Genomic DNA, 18143 nt, shown 5'->3' with positions numbered 1-18143 from the left:
GGATCATTGTAAATTGTCCCGTGATTAGGCTCAGATTGAATCGGAGGATTGCTGGGCAGCATGGCTCAGAGGGCCAGAAGGGCCTATTCTACACTGTACCTCAATAAATAAATAAACAAAAATAAAAAGAATGCAGTGAAGATTTTGCAGTCTTGTTCTTTCAGTACAAAGTTTTAAAAGGAAAGAATATCTATCAAGTCCAGTAATTTTTATTGCTATTATATAATCAGGTACAGGTGCAATGAAGAACTTGCTTGCCATAGCATTATAGACGACACCCAGAATATAAACTATACATAAATTATATAAGATAGTGAGAGAGAAGAATAAAGACTGTGCAAAAAATCAAGAGCTTAATGTAGAAAAATGAGGGCACCATCAGGGACAAGTCCTTTGTAGTGTAAGAGGCAGTCTGTGGTGTTCTGTTGCTAAGGTAAGGTTAAGGTTGTGCAGGTTTCTTCAAGAACCTAATGGTTGTAGGAAAGTAGCTGTTCCTGATCCAGGTGATGTGTGACTTCAGGCTCTGTACCTACTTTCTGACAGTAGCACCACGAAAAGGGCAGATGAAGGCCCCAGAGATCGTCATGTTCAATATGCAGTTCAGAAGGTTAAAGTCAAAAATCTACGTGAATGACCTGTCAGCTCTGAATGAAACTTGACAGCTTCTTCATCCTGATTTGCTGCACATAGTCTGCATGTTAATATAACCAACTTGTATACAGAACTGATGTCCTCTTTGTTAATGAGAAGACGACAAACCATCTTCAGTGATGCATGATTAACCTTTTCTGCTTCGGTGTGCACTTTTTAACCCTGCGTGAATTCACCAGATCACTTCCTTCATAGCAGCTCACCTTTCAGGCAAAAATGGAAACTTGTACTGTATATAACTGTTTCACTAAGCGATTCTTGCGCTTCAGCTTAGCGTGATCAATAAGTTCATTCAATTGGATGTGGAGGCAATGTTAAGCTTTCTATCAGGCACATGTAATGAACAGTAGAGTCAGTAGTGTTTGTATCAGAATGCAGAATTTCATTTACTTATTTATAGATGCAGCCGCGGAAAAGGTCCTTCGAGCCGCACCACCCAACAACCCCTGATTTAACCCTGGTCTAATCACGGGACAATTTACAATGACCAGTTAACCGGTACATCTTTGGACTGTGGAAGAAATCCGGTGGACCCGGAGAAAATTCACGCATTCCACAGGGAGAACGTACAGACTCCTTACAGATGACACTGGAATTGAACTCCAATTGCCAGCTCCCTGAGCTGCAATGGCATTGTGCTAACTGCTACACTACTTTGGCATCCGGCACGGTAATTGTTACCCTGTTGGATAAGCAAAGGGCCACTGTGCCATCCGAACTCCCTTAAGACAACTGTTTGGCTCTGCGGTAATGCAGAACCCTCACCACCCAAGTTCTTCTTGGAGATGTTCAAAATCAGAATAGAATTCCCCAGGTTACATGACAAGGGGGAGCATCTGGCAGATTCTCCTCCCACCCTTTGGAAACTCAGGTGACTGCTGTTGCCTTGATCCACGTTAATGGTTGTGCCCATCGGGACAAGTTAGATAATCTCTGTTTTCTTCCTTGGATTTGTCTCTTTAGGAAAACGTGGAAGGCCATCGATGTGACACCTGCCGCCTGGGAACCTTTTACTTGGATCCAACCAATCCCAAAGGCTGCACCAGCTGCTTCTGCTTTGGGGCTACAGACCGCTGCCAGATTTCTAACAAGCGAAGGGCTGCAGTAAGTCTTCCATCTTCCTCGAGATGTCAAATTCTCCTCCGTTCTCCTTCCAACTGCACGGTTTGACTGAAGTCATTTCTTAGGGGTTAGGCCAGTTGCCACTGATGTACCATATTGAAACACAACAAATAACAACAGACTAAGGGCAAAGATCCAGGAACAATGTGAGAATTCCTTTTCGGATTTAGTATTTCTTGTCTAAACTTGTGTGAATTTCAGCTTTGGGTATCTCCATTCAGATAGTATATCCCTTAGCATTTCGAGTCTTAACTGACCTGCCAGGATTTTTTTTCTGAATCAGAGCATTTTAGTCTCTGCAGTGGCTATCCAGAACTCCTAGCTGGATAGCATTTCTACTCTCTGCCCCATTAGTGGCCATCCATTTCAACTTCCCTCCTCATTCCCACACTGACCTGTTCATCCCCGGTCTTCTCCACTGGCAGGGCAAGGCCAGATGCAGGCTAACAACCCAACTGTATGAACATAGAATTTTTGTACTTTAAAAAATTGACATTCCATGTGTTCCTTTCTATGTCATTCCATGTAATTTTCAATGAGATTTTCCTGTCATTTTCCTAAGGACTAGAGTATATTGACCTCACCTATTCATCTGACATTCCTGGAACCAGTCTAGTCAATCTTCACTCCTCTCTTCTATAGCAGGTACATCCATTCTCTGGTAAGAAGATAAAAACTATACCCAAAACTCCAGGAGCCATCCTGCCAAGGTCTATGAAAATGCATTATTTTCTGTTCAGCTCTATTCATCATAAAGGCTGATGTATCATTTGTCCCCCTGAACACTTGCAGTGTTTGCTTGTTGACCTTCAGAGAATTTTGTGCAACCATACCTAGGTCCTTTTGAACATCAGTACTGCTCAACCTCCCACCATTTAACAAATACTTCACTTTCCCGTTATGTGCAGTAAAAGGTGTAACCTCAGTTTTCCCACACTATTTTCTCTCCGCCATAATCCTGACCACATAGCTTTTCCACATCCTCCTCTCTCATCACAATCCCATTTAGTCCAATACCATCAGCAAACAACATAATTCACCGTTGTAAAACAAAAATCTGCTTTCCTGTTTGATATTCTAAATGCGTGACCACACATTTTCCTCATCAAGTCCCAAAGTTTACATCACAACACCTGCAGAGAGAGTTTTTTTTTTAAATCCAGCATATATTTATGGGACTTTCGTGCGTATGCTGAACATCTTAAATCTGTGACCTCTGCTAACTGACTCTGCCACCATTCAGTGAGGTTACGCTTGAAGGTGCTATTTCTTAAAACTGCGTCAATGAAGGAAGAATGTGAACAGTTTTCACAGGACACCCTAATTGTGAATTGCTGCATTCAGATGATCTTTATAAACTCCAGGGATGGACTAGCCCAGACCTAAATGAAATTTGGCATACTGGTTATTGATTGCTAATCTACAGGTGACCCATTTACCCCAAATCTTAGATTTCATTGGTTAGTCTCTATTCTCTATTCATTTCAATATAATACTCTTATCCCATTTAGTCAGCTGGATGTGGAAGGTGGATGCTGGGATTAATAGGGATGGGTGCTCATTGGCTTGCATGGATACAGAGGGCAGAATGGCCTGTTTCCATGTTGCATAACTCTATGACACTGACTCTGTATGGTTTCTGAGATGGTTGATAGCCACTGAGCGCCTTCACAAAAGGGGTGATTCGGAGCCATTTCAATGGCAGAATGCAGGTATTCCTTGCAAAATTAAACCACAAACAACAGGAATTCTGCAGATACTGGAAATTCAAGCAACACACATCAAAATTAAACCACTTCAGTTTGGGGAAACCTCTCACCATGTCCTGCTTTTTGATTTCAGTTAGTGGATATGGAGGGATGGAAGCTGGTGAGTGGAGATCGCCAAGAATTGCCAGTATCCCACAACTCTGAAAAGAGGGAAGTTGAAGTGAACCTTCGTGATCTGGCCGATATCTACCAGGAACTGTATTGGCAGGCACCAGTGTCCTATCTTGGAGACCAGGTACACTTATCATCTTTGACCAATCACATATCACCGGGAGTTTCTAGGGTGATTTGACTAACCAACTATCGATATGATAGCATATTAACATTTGCATTTCATATGTAATGTTGCATTAGCTCAACTTCTATACTGAGGAATTGCTTCTCGTCACACTCATTCTTAGCATGTGGGTGTCACCAGGAGGCTAGCATTTATATTTAATCCCTAAATGTCCAGATGGTGGGTGCGGAGATCCAGGATGGTATTAGTATTGGTTTATTATTGTCATATGTACCAAAATATAGTGGAAAGCTTGTCTTGCATTCTGTTTATACTGATCAAATCGTTATATGATGCATTGAGCTGGAAGGGTACCCAACCTTTTTAATGCCATGGATCCTTACCATTAACCGAGAGGTCCATGAACCCCAGGATGGGAACCCCTGAATAAGGTAAAACAATAACAATGCAGAATAAAATGTAAAAGCTATTGCAAAAATCAACATTGATGGTAAACAATACAGTGCAAGATTTTGAGGACAGATTCCATCTTATCATAAGATAAGACATTCTAAACAACTTGGGCGTCAGACCTGTCCCATCCCAGAGTAAACAATCATTTTCTGCATGAAATCTTGGGACTGTTGTACCTCCCTATCTACAAAATAACTTGGTGCTGTGCAAACCTTTTCAAATCTTTACTACTTCCGTTCTTCAATTTGTGCCTTAAATCTCCAGTCAGATGTAACAAAAGCCTTTCCTCCTTTGAAGGTTTCCTCGTACGGAGGGCACTTGAAGTATCAGCTTCGATCTGAAGTTCTGCGCGGTGACATCATCTCACTACCGGTCGAAGTTCGCCCTGATGTCATTCTGAAGGTGAGATTTGTGTAAAGGTTCAGCTCATGTGGACTTCTCTGTAAGCAACTGAGTCTGGAGTGTACAGTTTTTGAAATATTCTAAATCTTTTAATTCTGAATTATACGTCATTCAGACATGGTTAACTGATCTTTCTAGTTGGGGATTTTTCTTCATATTTGTTTATTTCCTTCTTATTCCTCAGGGAAACCAAATGACCATAATGTATGTAGCCAAGGAGTATCCTGCACCCGGGCAGCTTCATGAGAACCAGCTTCAGCTGGTGGAGGTTTGCAATTGATTAATTCATTATGTGCATCTACAACTTGAAAAACTGCAGTTACAACAGTGCTGAGTGTCGATTGGTTCTGTGTGTTTCATGTACCAAGCAAGTTCACAGCACCCAAAGAAACACACAGGACAGGACTGTTACAATTACCATTCATTTCAGGCTTGAAGTTTAAAAAGAAAAGAGAGGCAGAGAGATTAGTCTTGGCTGTTTACGCACTAAATGCTGGTTGGTTGCACTCGAGCTCGGTGTATCGATCTAATGCAATCATTGTGAAGGCAAGTACAACCTGCTCTGATAGTCTTATCAAACATAGAACATTAAAGCACAATCCACAATATTTTGCCAACCTTTTAACCTACTCCAAGATCAATCCAATCATAAGACTATAAGATATAGGAACAGAATTAGTCCATTTGGCCCATTGAGTCTGTTCCACCATTTCATTATGGCTGATTCATTTTTCCTCTCGCCCTCAATCTCTTGCCTTCTCCCCATATCCCTTCATGCCCTGACCAATCAAGAATTTATCAACCTCTGCCTTAACTATTCATAAGAACTTGGCCTCCACAGCTGCCTGCGGCAACGAATTCCACAGATTCACTACTCTCTGACTGAAGAAATTGCTCCTCATCTCCATTCTTAAAGGATGCCCCTCTATTCTGAGGCTGTGTCCTCTGGTCTTGGACACTTCCGCCATAGGAAACATCCTTTCCACACGTACTCTATCAAGGCCTTTAAGTCCTTCCCTCCCACATAGCCCTCCATTTTTCTTTCATCCATGTGCCCATCTAAGAGTCTCATAAATATCCCTCTTGTATCTGCCTCTACCACTACCCCAGCAATGCATTTCAGACACTCACCACTTACTGTGTTTAAAAAAAACACCCACCTCTGAAACCACCCCCCCCCAACAAACTTCCCTCCAAACACCTTAAAAATATGCCCCTGTGTGTTAGTCATTTCCACCCTGGGAAAAAGTCATTAGCTGTCCATTTGATCTATGCCTCTTATCATCTTGTACACATATCAAGTCACCTTTCATCATCCTTCACTCCAGAGAGAAAAGCCCTAGCACGCTCAAACTATCCTCATAAGACATGCTCTCTAATCCAGGCAGCATCCTGGTAGGTCTCCTCTGCACCCTCTCTTTAAAGTTTTCACATCCTTCCTATAATGAGGAGACCAGAACTGAAAACTTGTTTGATCAGTACCATTAGAAGTCTTGTTTGGATTCAGTGCCTTTGAAAACAAAGGATTTCTCCCCTCCCTTTGAGAGTGTTTAAACAAACTGTAATGGGTTTATTCACAAAGTGTGGCCTTAGTCCAAGGGTTCCCAACCCGGGATCCATGGACTCCTCAGTTAATGGTCGGGGTCCATGATATAAAAAAGTTTGGGAACCCCTGCTTTAGACCCTCTCTCAAATTTACAGTAGGGTGGAGTTGCATCAAGCACTAATTCTTCATGTGCTCAGCAGATTTAGCTTTGGAGAGGAATGTATGGAGTGCAAGTGCATGTTCTGTGGTTTATAAGGAAGAGAGGAGCGGTATTTTAAGAGTGAGAGTGAGGTTAAACCATGCATTCGAATAAACAATTTCATCAGGTTTGCCTCCAACTTCCATTCCGCCCTTAAATTCACTTGGTCCATTTCTGACACCTCCCTCTCCTTGCTCGATCTGTCTACCGATACCTTTTATAAACCTACAGACTCCCACAGCTGTCTTGACTATACCTCTTCCCACTCTGTCTCCTGATCATTGGAGACCAGAGTCACCCCAACCACAAACTGTTCCAGCTGCTACCATCCAGGAAACAGTACCGCAGCATAAAAGTCAGGACCAACAGGCTCCGGGACAGCGTCTTCCACCAGGCCATCAGACTGCTTAACTCATGCTGACACAACAGTATTTCTATGTTATACTGACTATCCTGTTGTACATAATATTTATTAAAAATTTCTATAATTGCACATTACACATTTAGACAGACACATAACTTAAAGATTTTTACTCCTCATGTATATGAAGGATGTAAGTACTAAAGTCAATTCAATTCAATTCTGTAAAAATGCCATCCCTTTTCTCAGTTCCTTTGGCTCCAAGCATCTGTTCCCAGGGTGAGGCTTTCCTTTCTAGGACATCACAGCTGTCGTCCTCCTTCAACGAGTGGAGTTTCCTTTCCTCCACCATTTACCCTGCCCTCACCCCTATCTCTCCTATTTTCTAAAATCTGTCCTCACCCCATCTTCCCCTCACCTTAACAGAGATAGAGTACCTTTTGTCCTCACTTCTCACCCCATGTATCTCTACATCCAGCATGCCATTCTCCATAACTTCTACCATCTTTAATGGGAACCTACCACCAAATACATCTTTACCTTCCCACCTCCCCCTTCACTTTTCACAGGGATTGCCCTGCCTCCACTACCCCCCCGCCGTGATTTCACGACACATCCCAGTGATAGTAAACCTGATTCTGATTCTCCTACCCCTTCACCTGCCTGTCACCCCTCCCCCCCCATGTCCCTCTTCCTCCTCCTTCTCTCAGGGTCCACTCTCCTCTCATATTAGTTTCCTTCTCCAGCTCTTTACCTTTTCCACCTGTCACCTCCCAGCTTCTCACTTCATCCCCCACCTGACCGGCCTCACCTATCAATTTATACTTCTTTCCTTTTCCCCCTTTCCTTCTTATTCTGGCTTCTTCCCCCATCCTTTCCAGTCCTGATGAAGGGTCTCAACCCAAAATGTTGACTATTCATTCATTTCCATCGATGCTGCCAGACCTGCTGAGCTCCTCCAGCATTTTGTGGGTGTTGCGCTGGATTTCCAGCCTCTGTGGAAATCTCTTGAGTTTCTGATAAACAAAGAATTGAATTATTGTGGAAAATAAGAGCTGAGAAGACACCCGTATAGAAATTGAATTCTGTTTCCGATAATTAAGGTATAAATGCATTTGATGTCAGGTCAAATTTCTTTTTGCACAGAGTAACTTCAGGCATGCGCAAACACATAACCCTGTGTCAAGAGAAGAAATGATGATGGTGTTGGCCAGCCTGGGTGACCTGCAGATCCGAGCCCTTCACTCTCAATTGGCCAAGCTTGTCACGCTGCGGAACGTAATCCTTGAGCAAGCTTCGGATTTCGGAGATGGAGATGCCGCCAGCAACGTGGAAATCTGTCTCTGCCCGGCTAATTATGTAGGGGATTCCTGTCAGGTATGAGGGATTCTTTTTGTGCGTGGTCACTGCTGTGTGAATTCCTTGTAGGTGGGAAATTAATCATTCATGTCTCGGAAAGTTGGGCTGTGTGGCTAATTTTTTTTAAACTTGCGTATGACCTTCCTTGAGATTTAGAGCGCTGGTGGTAGCTCACAGTATAGATTGGACCAAAAGGGAAAAGAGGCCTTGGCCCAAAGAGTTTGTAATGACTCCAGATAAGAACAGGTCTAGCTGACTCTATTCCTGCATCCTCCGTACTTCACCTTCCTTTCACTCAGTCTGCTTCCATTTAGCTCAACCGCATGCTGCATGAAACGATTTTACCTCACTAGTTTTGCTTCTTTTGCAGATCACCCTGATTCTTTTGTCTCCTAGTTCTTGACCCCTCTGCCAATAAGTGCAGCAATGGCTGAGAGATCCTTTGCAGAGTTACTTCCCTTTCCAAAGTGGAATCTTTTTTGACAACCTGCCAGGGTAAAATCTCTAGGGCTCCAGGAAAGAACTCTAGCCCTGATGAAGGATCTCAGCCCAAAATATCTACTGTTAATTTCCCTCCACAGATGATGCCTGACCTGCTGAGTTCCTCTAGCATTTTGTGTGTATTGCTCAGGACTTCCAGCTTCTGCAGAATCTCTCGTGAAGTCAATTGATGGGTTCTTTATGGTATAAACACAGGCAGATTGAACCAAACGGCCTCCTTTTACTTTGTTAGATTTATACCAGATATTGTTCTCATCATCAGTGGTCTGTTGCCATCCAGAGGGTGTTTTTACAGATTTCCATTCCCAGAAGAGAATTAACACAGCAGCGGTCTGGGGATCTATAGGCTTTACCTCATTGTCCCTCATGGACCGCTGATACTGTAGTGCTCAAGTGTATTTTAGATCAGAAATACAAATTTGAAATACTTCTCCTAAAGGACAGGAAGAAGAAATATCAAAGTCAAAATGAAATTGCCCAGACCAGAATAATGGGCCACCTCGTGTAGAGATTTGAGTTTATTTATGTAGAGATACAATGTGGAATGGGTCCTTCCCACCCTTCAAGACATACTGTTAACAGGCTCCTAAACTTAGCACAATTGCGGAACAATGCGCCATGACCGATTATCGTACAATTCACTACATCTTTGGACTGTGTGAGGAAACCCACGGCGGGAATTGAAACCGAGTCACCGGCGCTCTACAGTGTTTTGCTGACCACTGTGCTACCATGCCGTCCTAAAGGAGGACGTAGGAACTCCTTACAGATGATGTTGACATTGAACTCCAACCTCTGACACCCCGAGCTGCAATAGTGTCACACTAGCCACCACACCACTGTGGTGCCCTGGTTACAACGTAATAACAGCAAATGCTGGGAACTTTCGGCTGATCAGATGGAGTTGGTACAAAAAGAAACAGTTAACCCTTCATCTGAACTGGGAAAGAGGAAAAAAAGCAGCTTTGATTTTTTGATTTTCATAATTTGCAAGTTATCGTTAGGATCGGTGGTGGGGGGGGGCTATTTTGTTTCTTGAGCCATTCGGTTACATCACGGCGAATTAGGGCCTCTGTCCCACATTGTACCTTAGATCTATGTCTCTTGACACAGTTACCTGACAAAAATTGCAGCATTTTCAGGCATCTGAGAATCATTGCATTTTTTATCAATTTGCTTTGGGTATGTTGTCATTTAATGGAGATTGTTGCTGTTAACACCAGTTTCATTAACAAGACTGTGACTGGTGCTGATGCTTGAACTGAATTTAATTTTGCCACTGTAGTACAGGTGTGACTATAACATATTATCTGGAAAACTGAGGAAAACTAAATGTTCCAAACACTGAATATGTTTCCTTTCTGTGTCCCCAAAAGGACTGTGCACCAGGTTATTATCGGGACACAAAGGGCCTTTTCCTGGGGAAATGTGTGCCCTGTAATTGCAATGGCCATTCTGACCAGTGCCTTGATGGATCTGGAATATGTATAGTAAGTGTATTTTATTTGTTTTGCAATTTGTTAAATTATATTGAAATAAGAACTTCCTTTATAAAAGAAAGAAATACGGGACATCAGAAGCTGAGGGGAAGCTTGAGAAAAGTGTGTAAAACTATGAGAGGCAGAGATAGATGGTGAGTCTTTCTCCCAGGATGGAAATGTCAAATTCTAGAGGGCACAAGTTTAAGGTGAAAAGGGGGCAAGTTTAAAGGAGATTTGTGATACACTTTTGTTTTACACAGAGTGGTGGGTGTCTGGAATATGCTACCGTATTTCCCCCCGCTAAGGTAGAGTGTTCCTATGAAACCTTTTGTGCCGAAATGGCATAAATTGAAGAAGCAATTACCATTAATTTATATGGGAAAAATTTTTGAGCGTTCCCAGACCCAAAAAATTACCTACCAAATCGTAACAAATAACACATAAAATCTAAAATAACACTAACATGTAGTAAAAGCAGGAATGATATGACAAATACACAGCCTATATAAAGTAGAATTAATGTATGTACAGTGTAGTGTGGAAGATTAAGCCAAAACTGATTTGTGGAAAAAAATCGGCACATACGCGCATGCGCACAGAGCTGCCCGCGCTAGGCTTCATGGTCATGGTAGTCTTTCTCGGGGTAAACACAAGTGTCCCATATTTGACTGCTACTTTTGTCCCTCATTTGGGAGTGAGAAAGTTGGCAACCCTAACTGTAAAAGACATGTTGAGGTGAGTTTAATCCTACCTGAACCGGTCCGAGGTGCCAAAAAGATTGGGGACCTCTGGTGTAGAATAGGCCCTTCCAGCCCTTCGAGTTGCACCATCCAGCAGTCCCCTGATTTAATCCGAGCCTAATCATAGGACAATTTACAATGACCAATCAACCAGTCCATCTTTGGACCGTGGGAGGAAACCGGAGCACCCTGAGGAAACCCACACGGCCATAGGGAAAACGTACAAATCCTTACAGGCAGTGGCAGGAATTGAAGCGTTGTCTCTGGTACCGTAAAGCGTTGTGCTAACCACTAAGCTACTATGCCATCCCAAATTTATTGTAAACTGGGATATGTGATTAATTGATTTTATGGGAGAAATCCCAAAATTTACCTATGAATCAAATGAATGAGAGGTAGTTTCACTTAACAACTGACAGTTTTAATTTTACTAATATGTTGGTATGTTTATTGAATCATGCTTGCATTTAGAAAAGGTTTGTAGATGCAACACTGCTTTTTCATCTTTAGAAAATGAATCAGAAATCGGTGCGATTCCCAACATTACCCAGTACAAATTTCAATATCAGAGAGCAAGGCTGACTGAGATTTCTGGGCTTCACAACACTGGTAATACTGCAACACCAGCCTTTTACTCACTGAGTGAAGGGCATAGTGGTTAACTTGTGAGCCACGGTGATTAATTCTTTCTTTACTCGGCTGCACTCGAGCACAAGTGCTTCCTGCAATGCTGGAGCTTTGGTTCCCATTTGCCAGCCTGCGAGTAATATTAACAATCAAAAGTGGCTCCTGATTTACAGCTCCAGCGACCTGGGTTCAATTCTGCGGCTGTCTGTAAGGAGTTTGTATATTCTCCCCGTAAATAGGTTTCCTCCGGGTGCTGCGGTCCCATGTTCCAAAGGCGTACATGTTAGTGGGTTCATTGGTTGTATGGGTGTAATTGAACTGTGCGGGCATGTTGGGTTGGAGAGGCCTGTTGTCATGCTGTATCTCTAAATTTGGATTTGAATAGCTGGCCGTACGAACAGAGGGTCATAGACAAGTCTCCCCACTAGTCGTCTATGTTCCTGAGAGCTGAACCTTAAATCTGTTCTTTTCCCCAAGAATGTTTGTGGAGTGAGTTAGCCAGCCAAGTGTTTAATTATAAAACTTTTCTTCACAGAACTGTCAGCATAACACGGAGGGAGACAGCTGTGAGCGCTGTAAGGCCGGATTGGTTCCAAGCACCACTCTTCAGGCAGCTTCTTTCTGTGTACAGTGTCCATGTCCCCTCAGTGTTTCTTCTAACAAGTATGTATACCTGGACCACCAGATCCGTTGTCCACTGATCAGAGCACAGCGGCTGGTGGTCTTTAAAATGAACTTGGTCTTAAATTGTTGTTTCTTAATGTTTATTTTCACAATTTGTTCTCTGCTCTTGACTTTGATTGCAGCTTTGCAAAGGACTGTGTTCAACGTGGAAGCCATTTACAGTGTCTCTGTAAACCAGGGTATGCTGGCTTAAATTGTGAAAGGTGAGTGTCATGTGAGCAGCCGTGCATTATAGATTATAGATTATGAGGACACTCAGTCCTCATTTATTGTCATTTAGAAATGCATACATTAAAAAATGATACAATGTTCCCCCAGTATGATATCACAGACCAAGACTAAAACTGACAAAAACCACATAATTATAACATATAGTTACAACAGTGCAAAGCAATACCGTAATTTGATAAGAGCAGACCATGGGCACGGTTAAAAAAAGTCTCAAAGTCCCGATAGCCCCAACATCTCACGCAGACAGTAGAATGGAGAAACTCTCCCTGCCATGAGCTTCCAGCGCCGCAAACTTGCCGATGCAGCATCCTGGAAGCACCTGACCACAGTCGGACTCTGAGTCCGTCCGAAAACTTCGAGCCTCCGACCAGCTCTCTGACACCGAGCACCATCTCTGCCGAGCGCTTCGACCCCTGCCCCGGCCACCAAGCAACAGGCAAAGCCGAGGATTCGGAGCCTTCCCCTCCGGAGGTTTCAGATCACACAGTAGCGGCGGCAGCGAAACAGGCATTTCAGAAGTTTCACCAGATGTTCCTCCATGCTCTCACGTCTGCCTCCATTGAATCAGAATCAGGATTGTGCACAGCATCCTACTTGACAGATAACAGATATCACCACCGGAGGGGCCGCACGCGCTGCGTCGCGTCGCCATCTTCTCCTCCCTCCATAGCGTCATGCAGTGTAGACCATGGCAGTCAGAAGGTGTCGCTGATATATCTGATTCATTAAAATGGAATCGGTTGTAATAGCTGAACTTAAGACGTAATAAGAAAAAACAGCACACACAAAATGCTGGAAGAATTCAGCAGGTCAGGCAGCATCCATGGAAATGAATAAACAGTGGACGTTTCAGAACGAGAATCTTCATCAGGACTGAAAAGGAATCTGATAGGAGAGGAGCGTGGGCTTTAGGAGAAAGGGAAGGAGGAGGGGACCCAGGGGAAGTAATAGGTAGGTGAGAGGAGGAAGAAGGCCAGAGTGTGGAATAGAAGAGGGAGGAGGGGAGGGAAAACATCTTTTACCAGAAGGAGAAATCGATATTCATGCCATCAGGTTGGAGGCTAGCCAGTCGGAATATAAAGTGTTGCTCTTCCACCCTGAGGGTGGCCTCATCTTGGCAAAAAAGGAGCCATAGACCGACATGACGGAATGGGAATGGGAATTAAAATGTTTGGCCACCAGAAAGTTCCGCTCTTGGTGGATGGAGCAGAGATGCTTGGAAAACTTTCCAACCACTTTCTCTGTAAGAATAGCCAATAAACCCAGGGTGCCCATGAAACTGGGTCAGCAGATCTGTACAGCAGGAGGTTGATCAAGGAATAAAACTACCCATTTTTGTGCATCTGTCAATCTATTAAAGGAGACTCTTGGAAAATGTGTACTGAAGCCTGTTGGATTTGACTTTGCAATCCCGATCTATACTTAGGCCTGATTAGTCAAGTATAATAATTCTCAAAAGACAGCCACTTGTAAAGATGAGAAATTGGAGAGAAAATTCAAAAACTTGGGAGTCCTTGAGCAGGATTCCCTAAAGGTTAATTTGCAGGTTAAGTCGGTGCTGTGGAAGGCAAAAGCAATGATAACATTCATTTTGAGACAACTGGAATATAAAGTAAGGATGTAATGTTCAGGCTTTATAAGGCATCTGTGACACCTCATTTGGAGTATTGTGAGCAGTTTTGAGCCCCTTGTCTAAGAAAGAATGTGCTGACATTAGAGAGGGTTCATGAGACTGATTCCAGGAATAAAAGACTTGTCGTATGAGGAGCAGTTGATTTCTTTAGGCTATTACTCGCTGGAATTTAGAAAAATGAGGGATGTCCTTGAAACCTATTGAATATAGAAAGGCCTGGATAGAGCGGATGTGGCGAGGATGTTTCCTATAGTGAGAGAGTCCAGCCTCAGAATAGAGGGACATCACTTGGGAATGGAGATGAGGAGAAATTACTTTAGCCAGAGGGTGGGAGTTTGTGGAATTCGTTGCCACAGGCGGCTGTGGAGTCCAAATCTTTATGTATGTTTAAGGCAGAGGTTGATAGGTTCGTGATCAGTCAGGGATGAAAGGATACGGGAAGAAGGCAGGAGACTGGGGCTGAAAGGGAAATGAATCAGCCATGATGAAATGGTGGTGGGGACTCGATGGGTCAAATGACCTAATTCTACTCCTATGTCTTATGGTTTTATGGGAAATAGGCTACGGATGGCTTTAGCTTCATAACCACAGTGAACAGTAGGCATCTCTGGAGATGACTCTCCTAACCTCCTGGATATGTGTGTATTGTGTTTACTCAGCCACACTACCAACGTCATTAAAGGTCCGTGGCAGGGAAGCTATTGAGCTATGCTGTGCCTATCTTGGACTGATCAAATCATGTTTTCACCTGCGATATAATCCAAATCCTTGCATAATTTGCTGTTATGACTATAAACTTACGTGGATTTTTTAAAAAATTATCCTAACTATTTCTGCCTTGTCCTTTATTGTGAAGGTGTGCTCCAGGCTACTATGGAAACCCAGCGGTTTTGGGAAGCCAGTGTGAGCCGTGCAATTGTAACGGCAACACAGACTCAAACATGCTCTTCAGTAATTGCGATTCACTGACAGGAGTTTGTCTGGGGTGCATGCACAACACTGCTGGGCCTCACTGCGAGCACTGTGCCCCAGGTTTCTACGGCGATGCGTTGATCAGCAAGAACTGTGCACGTAAGTTTAGTTCTTTATTATATTTCCCACATAAAATTCTATCCAGAGAATGATTTTGTTTCATGTTCAGCCTGAGTCAGTTCTAAATTGCACGTAATATTCATTTGAGAAATATATTAAATTTGATGCAATTATATTCTGAGAAAATAAGTACAATTTGTTTATGTCACAAGACAGGTAATTTCCTCTCTTTCCATCCCTCCCTACTTCCACCTCTTTCCTAGTCAGGGGTCTGAGCAGATGTCCCAACCCAGGAAAATAACTCAGGAACAGTTATTACCCTACAACCATCAGGCTCCTGAACCAAAGTGGGTAATTTCACTCACCTTAACTCTGAATTGATCCAAAGCATTTTGACTCTGAACTGATTCCACAACCTATTGACTTTCAAGGACTCTACAACTCATGTTCTCAGTAATATTTATTTTTCTTATTTGCAGAATTTGTTTTCCTCAAACCCCGCCTCCCATATACCCCCCCACCTTAAATTCCTCCATATACCTGTCTAGTAGTCTCTTAAATTTCACTAGTGTATCTGCCTCCACCACTGACTCAGGCAGTGCATTCCATGCACCAACCAATTTCTGAGTAAAAATCTTCCTCTAATATCCCCCTTGAACTTCCTACCCCTTACCTTAAAGCCATGTCGTCTTGTACTGAGCAGTGGTGCCCTGGGGAAGAGGTGCTGGCTATCCACTCTATCTATTCCTCTTAATATCTTGTATACCTCTATCATGTCTCCTCTCATCCTCCTCCTCTCCAAAGAGTAAAGCCTTAGCTCCCTTAATCTCTGATCATAATCCATACTCTCTAAACCAGGCAGCACCCTGGTAAACCTCCTCTGTACCCTTTCCAATGCGTCCACATCCTTCCTATAGTGAGGCGACCAGAACTGGACACAGTACTCCAAGTGTGGCCTAACCAGAGATTTATAGAGCTGCATCATTACCTCGTGACTCTTAAACTATCCCTCGACTTATGAAAGCTAACACTCCATAAGCTTTCTTAACTACCCTATCTACCTGTGAGGCAACTTTCAGGGATCTGTGGACATGTGGCCCCAGATCTTCCTGTAAGTGCCTGTAAGAAAATGAATCTCAGTGTATATGGTGACATATACATACTTTAATAATAAATTTACTTTGAAGCTTTGAATAGTGGTCCCTCGCTAACCCATACCTGATGAAAAATCTGCCCCAGAGGAAAATTCAACTCAAAGACCGCAATCACAAATAGTGCTAATTATGTAAGCAAAATTTCAGGCTGTCAGTGCCAGGTGTAACTACTTGTTTTGTGAGTTAAATGCCTTGTACAAAACCCATTATTTGCTGTCTCTTGTGTGCTTATGTATCCCAAATTGCCACAGACCAAAACTAAGGATCTCTGACACCCAGACTTGTTCAGCTTTTATACTTGGCCATCAATGTGCAGTTTTATATCCTTTGCTCTTAGTTAGCTGACTGTTTTCCCGGCTGCTCTTGGTTTAAACTTCCTGTCCTAACTAAACTGAGGAGTCGATCCAATTTTTTTTTTGAAAAGGACTTAAAATATCAAATGTGCTCAATCCTTTGGAGTCTATGTTTTTGAATAGCAAGTCAGTAATGACATAAATCAGGTTTATAGAAACTAATTTTGAAAGGCTGTCATTGAGTGACAAATCCTTTCAATTTCATGCTGAATTCTGTATTTTCTTTCCAACCTAATCTCCCTTGAATGTGGCCAAAAAAAATGTGTTCCTGGCCTTTAACTCTCCTACTCCTCCTCCGGCTCTCCAAAGTACATCCTCTGAGTCTACACTGAGGGCGTGCTGACACAAAGCGGGGTTCCTGCCACGTCTCTCCAACCCGTTTTAAGATGATTGTCGGCATCATTTGCACACAGCTGGGAACAATTTGGATAAACTCATTCCTCTTTTCCTTTCAGCAACTATTCCTGGCTCTGCTGTATTTTCTGTCATCTCTAGGAATTAGATGAGTTTCTTCTGTGGAATGGTATTGCCTGCAGGCTGTCAGATATATAAGCCCCATGGGAGAACAGTTTAGCCATTCAACCTCTGTCCCATTTCCACCAATCATTTAGATCATTGGTGATTTGTGTGGCGTCCTGCTCAGTCCCTGTTGCTAGTTTTACTGTGCAAGACCTTTTGAACGTATCCTGTTAAACCTTCTATGTAAATGGAGGTTCAATAATTATTATCATATTCGGCTTCTCTTCCTCAAAAGTACTGGAGAAAATACAGTGTATGAAATATCATTAATGTACACATGATATTCCAAGTCATTTTACAGTCAATTAATCAGTTTGAAGGGCAATTGTAGGTATTTTGTGAAAAGATACAAGAGCGGTTTGCTGGCAGTATGTCCCATAAATAATTACTTCATTCCTCCTGGGTGAGGTTTATCAAGGGCAAATGTCAACCAGGACATTAGAAGGAACTTCACTTTGGTCCTCAATAGTTTCCTTTTTTTTAAATTATAATAAAAAAGATCTTAACCCTCCTTCACAACTGATACTTCATTCATATTGGTAACCAAGGGAAACCACCGATTCAGTTGAAGGTGGAGGGGAGGCGCCTGCCTAACCCCAACATCAGGATCCGCAGTGACTCGCCCTTCTTCCCCAGCACTGCACAGAATCTTCACAGAGACTAGCTCAGGAGCATTTGTTTGACCTTCCTGTCAGTGAGTACTGGCTGATACAGGATACACCTCCGACTGGGCTGTCGGCTGACTGGCCGCCCAGAGCCTGCTCTAACCTCAGGCTCTTCCAGCACCGAGCGGGTAGGCCCAGCTCCCGGACGTGACTCCGTGATTGCCGGAAATGATCGGGCCAAGCTAGCCGCAAAGCGTGGTGGGCAAACACCGCCATCCAATGAATAGTTTCTATCCATCTGAGCAGACAAGCAGCCCTTAACTCAACAAGATGTATGCTCAACCTTTGAGTACATTTACGTGGAGAGCTGCCACAAGAAAGCAGCATCCATCATTAAAGAGCACCACCATTTCAGGCTTGTCCTCTTCTTGCTGCCGGCATTGAGCAGGAGATAAAGAAGCCTTTAGACCAGGTTCAGGACCA

At 43.1% G+C, this 18143-nt stretch overlaps 1 protein-coding gene across 1 annotated transcript in view; it reads left to right on the top strand.

The window, feature by feature from the left end:
* lama5 (laminin, alpha 5) overlaps nt 1–18143 on the top strand; it is a 377869-nt gene that overhangs the window by 276685 nt on the left and 83041 nt on the right. The window contains exons 37-45 of the mRNA XM_063041218.1: nt 1615–1755; nt 3616–3777; nt 4531–4635; nt 4820–4903; nt 7888–8118; nt 9978–10091; nt 11985–12112; nt 12256–12336; nt 14854–15068. Coding sequence (XP_062897288.1) covers nt 1615–1755; nt 3616–3777; nt 4531–4635; nt 4820–4903; nt 7888–8118; nt 9978–10091; nt 11985–12112; nt 12256–12336; nt 14854–15068 — 1261 coding nt within the window. The remainder of the gene's footprint in view (nt 1–1614; nt 1756–3615; nt 3778–4530; nt 4636–4819; nt 4904–7887; nt 8119–9977; nt 10092–11984; nt 12113–12255; nt 12337–14853; nt 15069–18143) is intronic.

Source organism: Mobula hypostoma, chromosome 2 (assembly GCF_963921235.1).
Source record: "Mobula hypostoma chromosome 2, sMobHyp1.1, whole genome shotgun sequence".
NCBI classification, from domain to species: domain Eukaryota; kingdom Metazoa; phylum Chordata; class Chondrichthyes; order Myliobatiformes; family Myliobatidae; genus Mobula; species Mobula hypostoma.
This window is presented reverse-complemented; position numbering and strand designations above follow the sequence as displayed.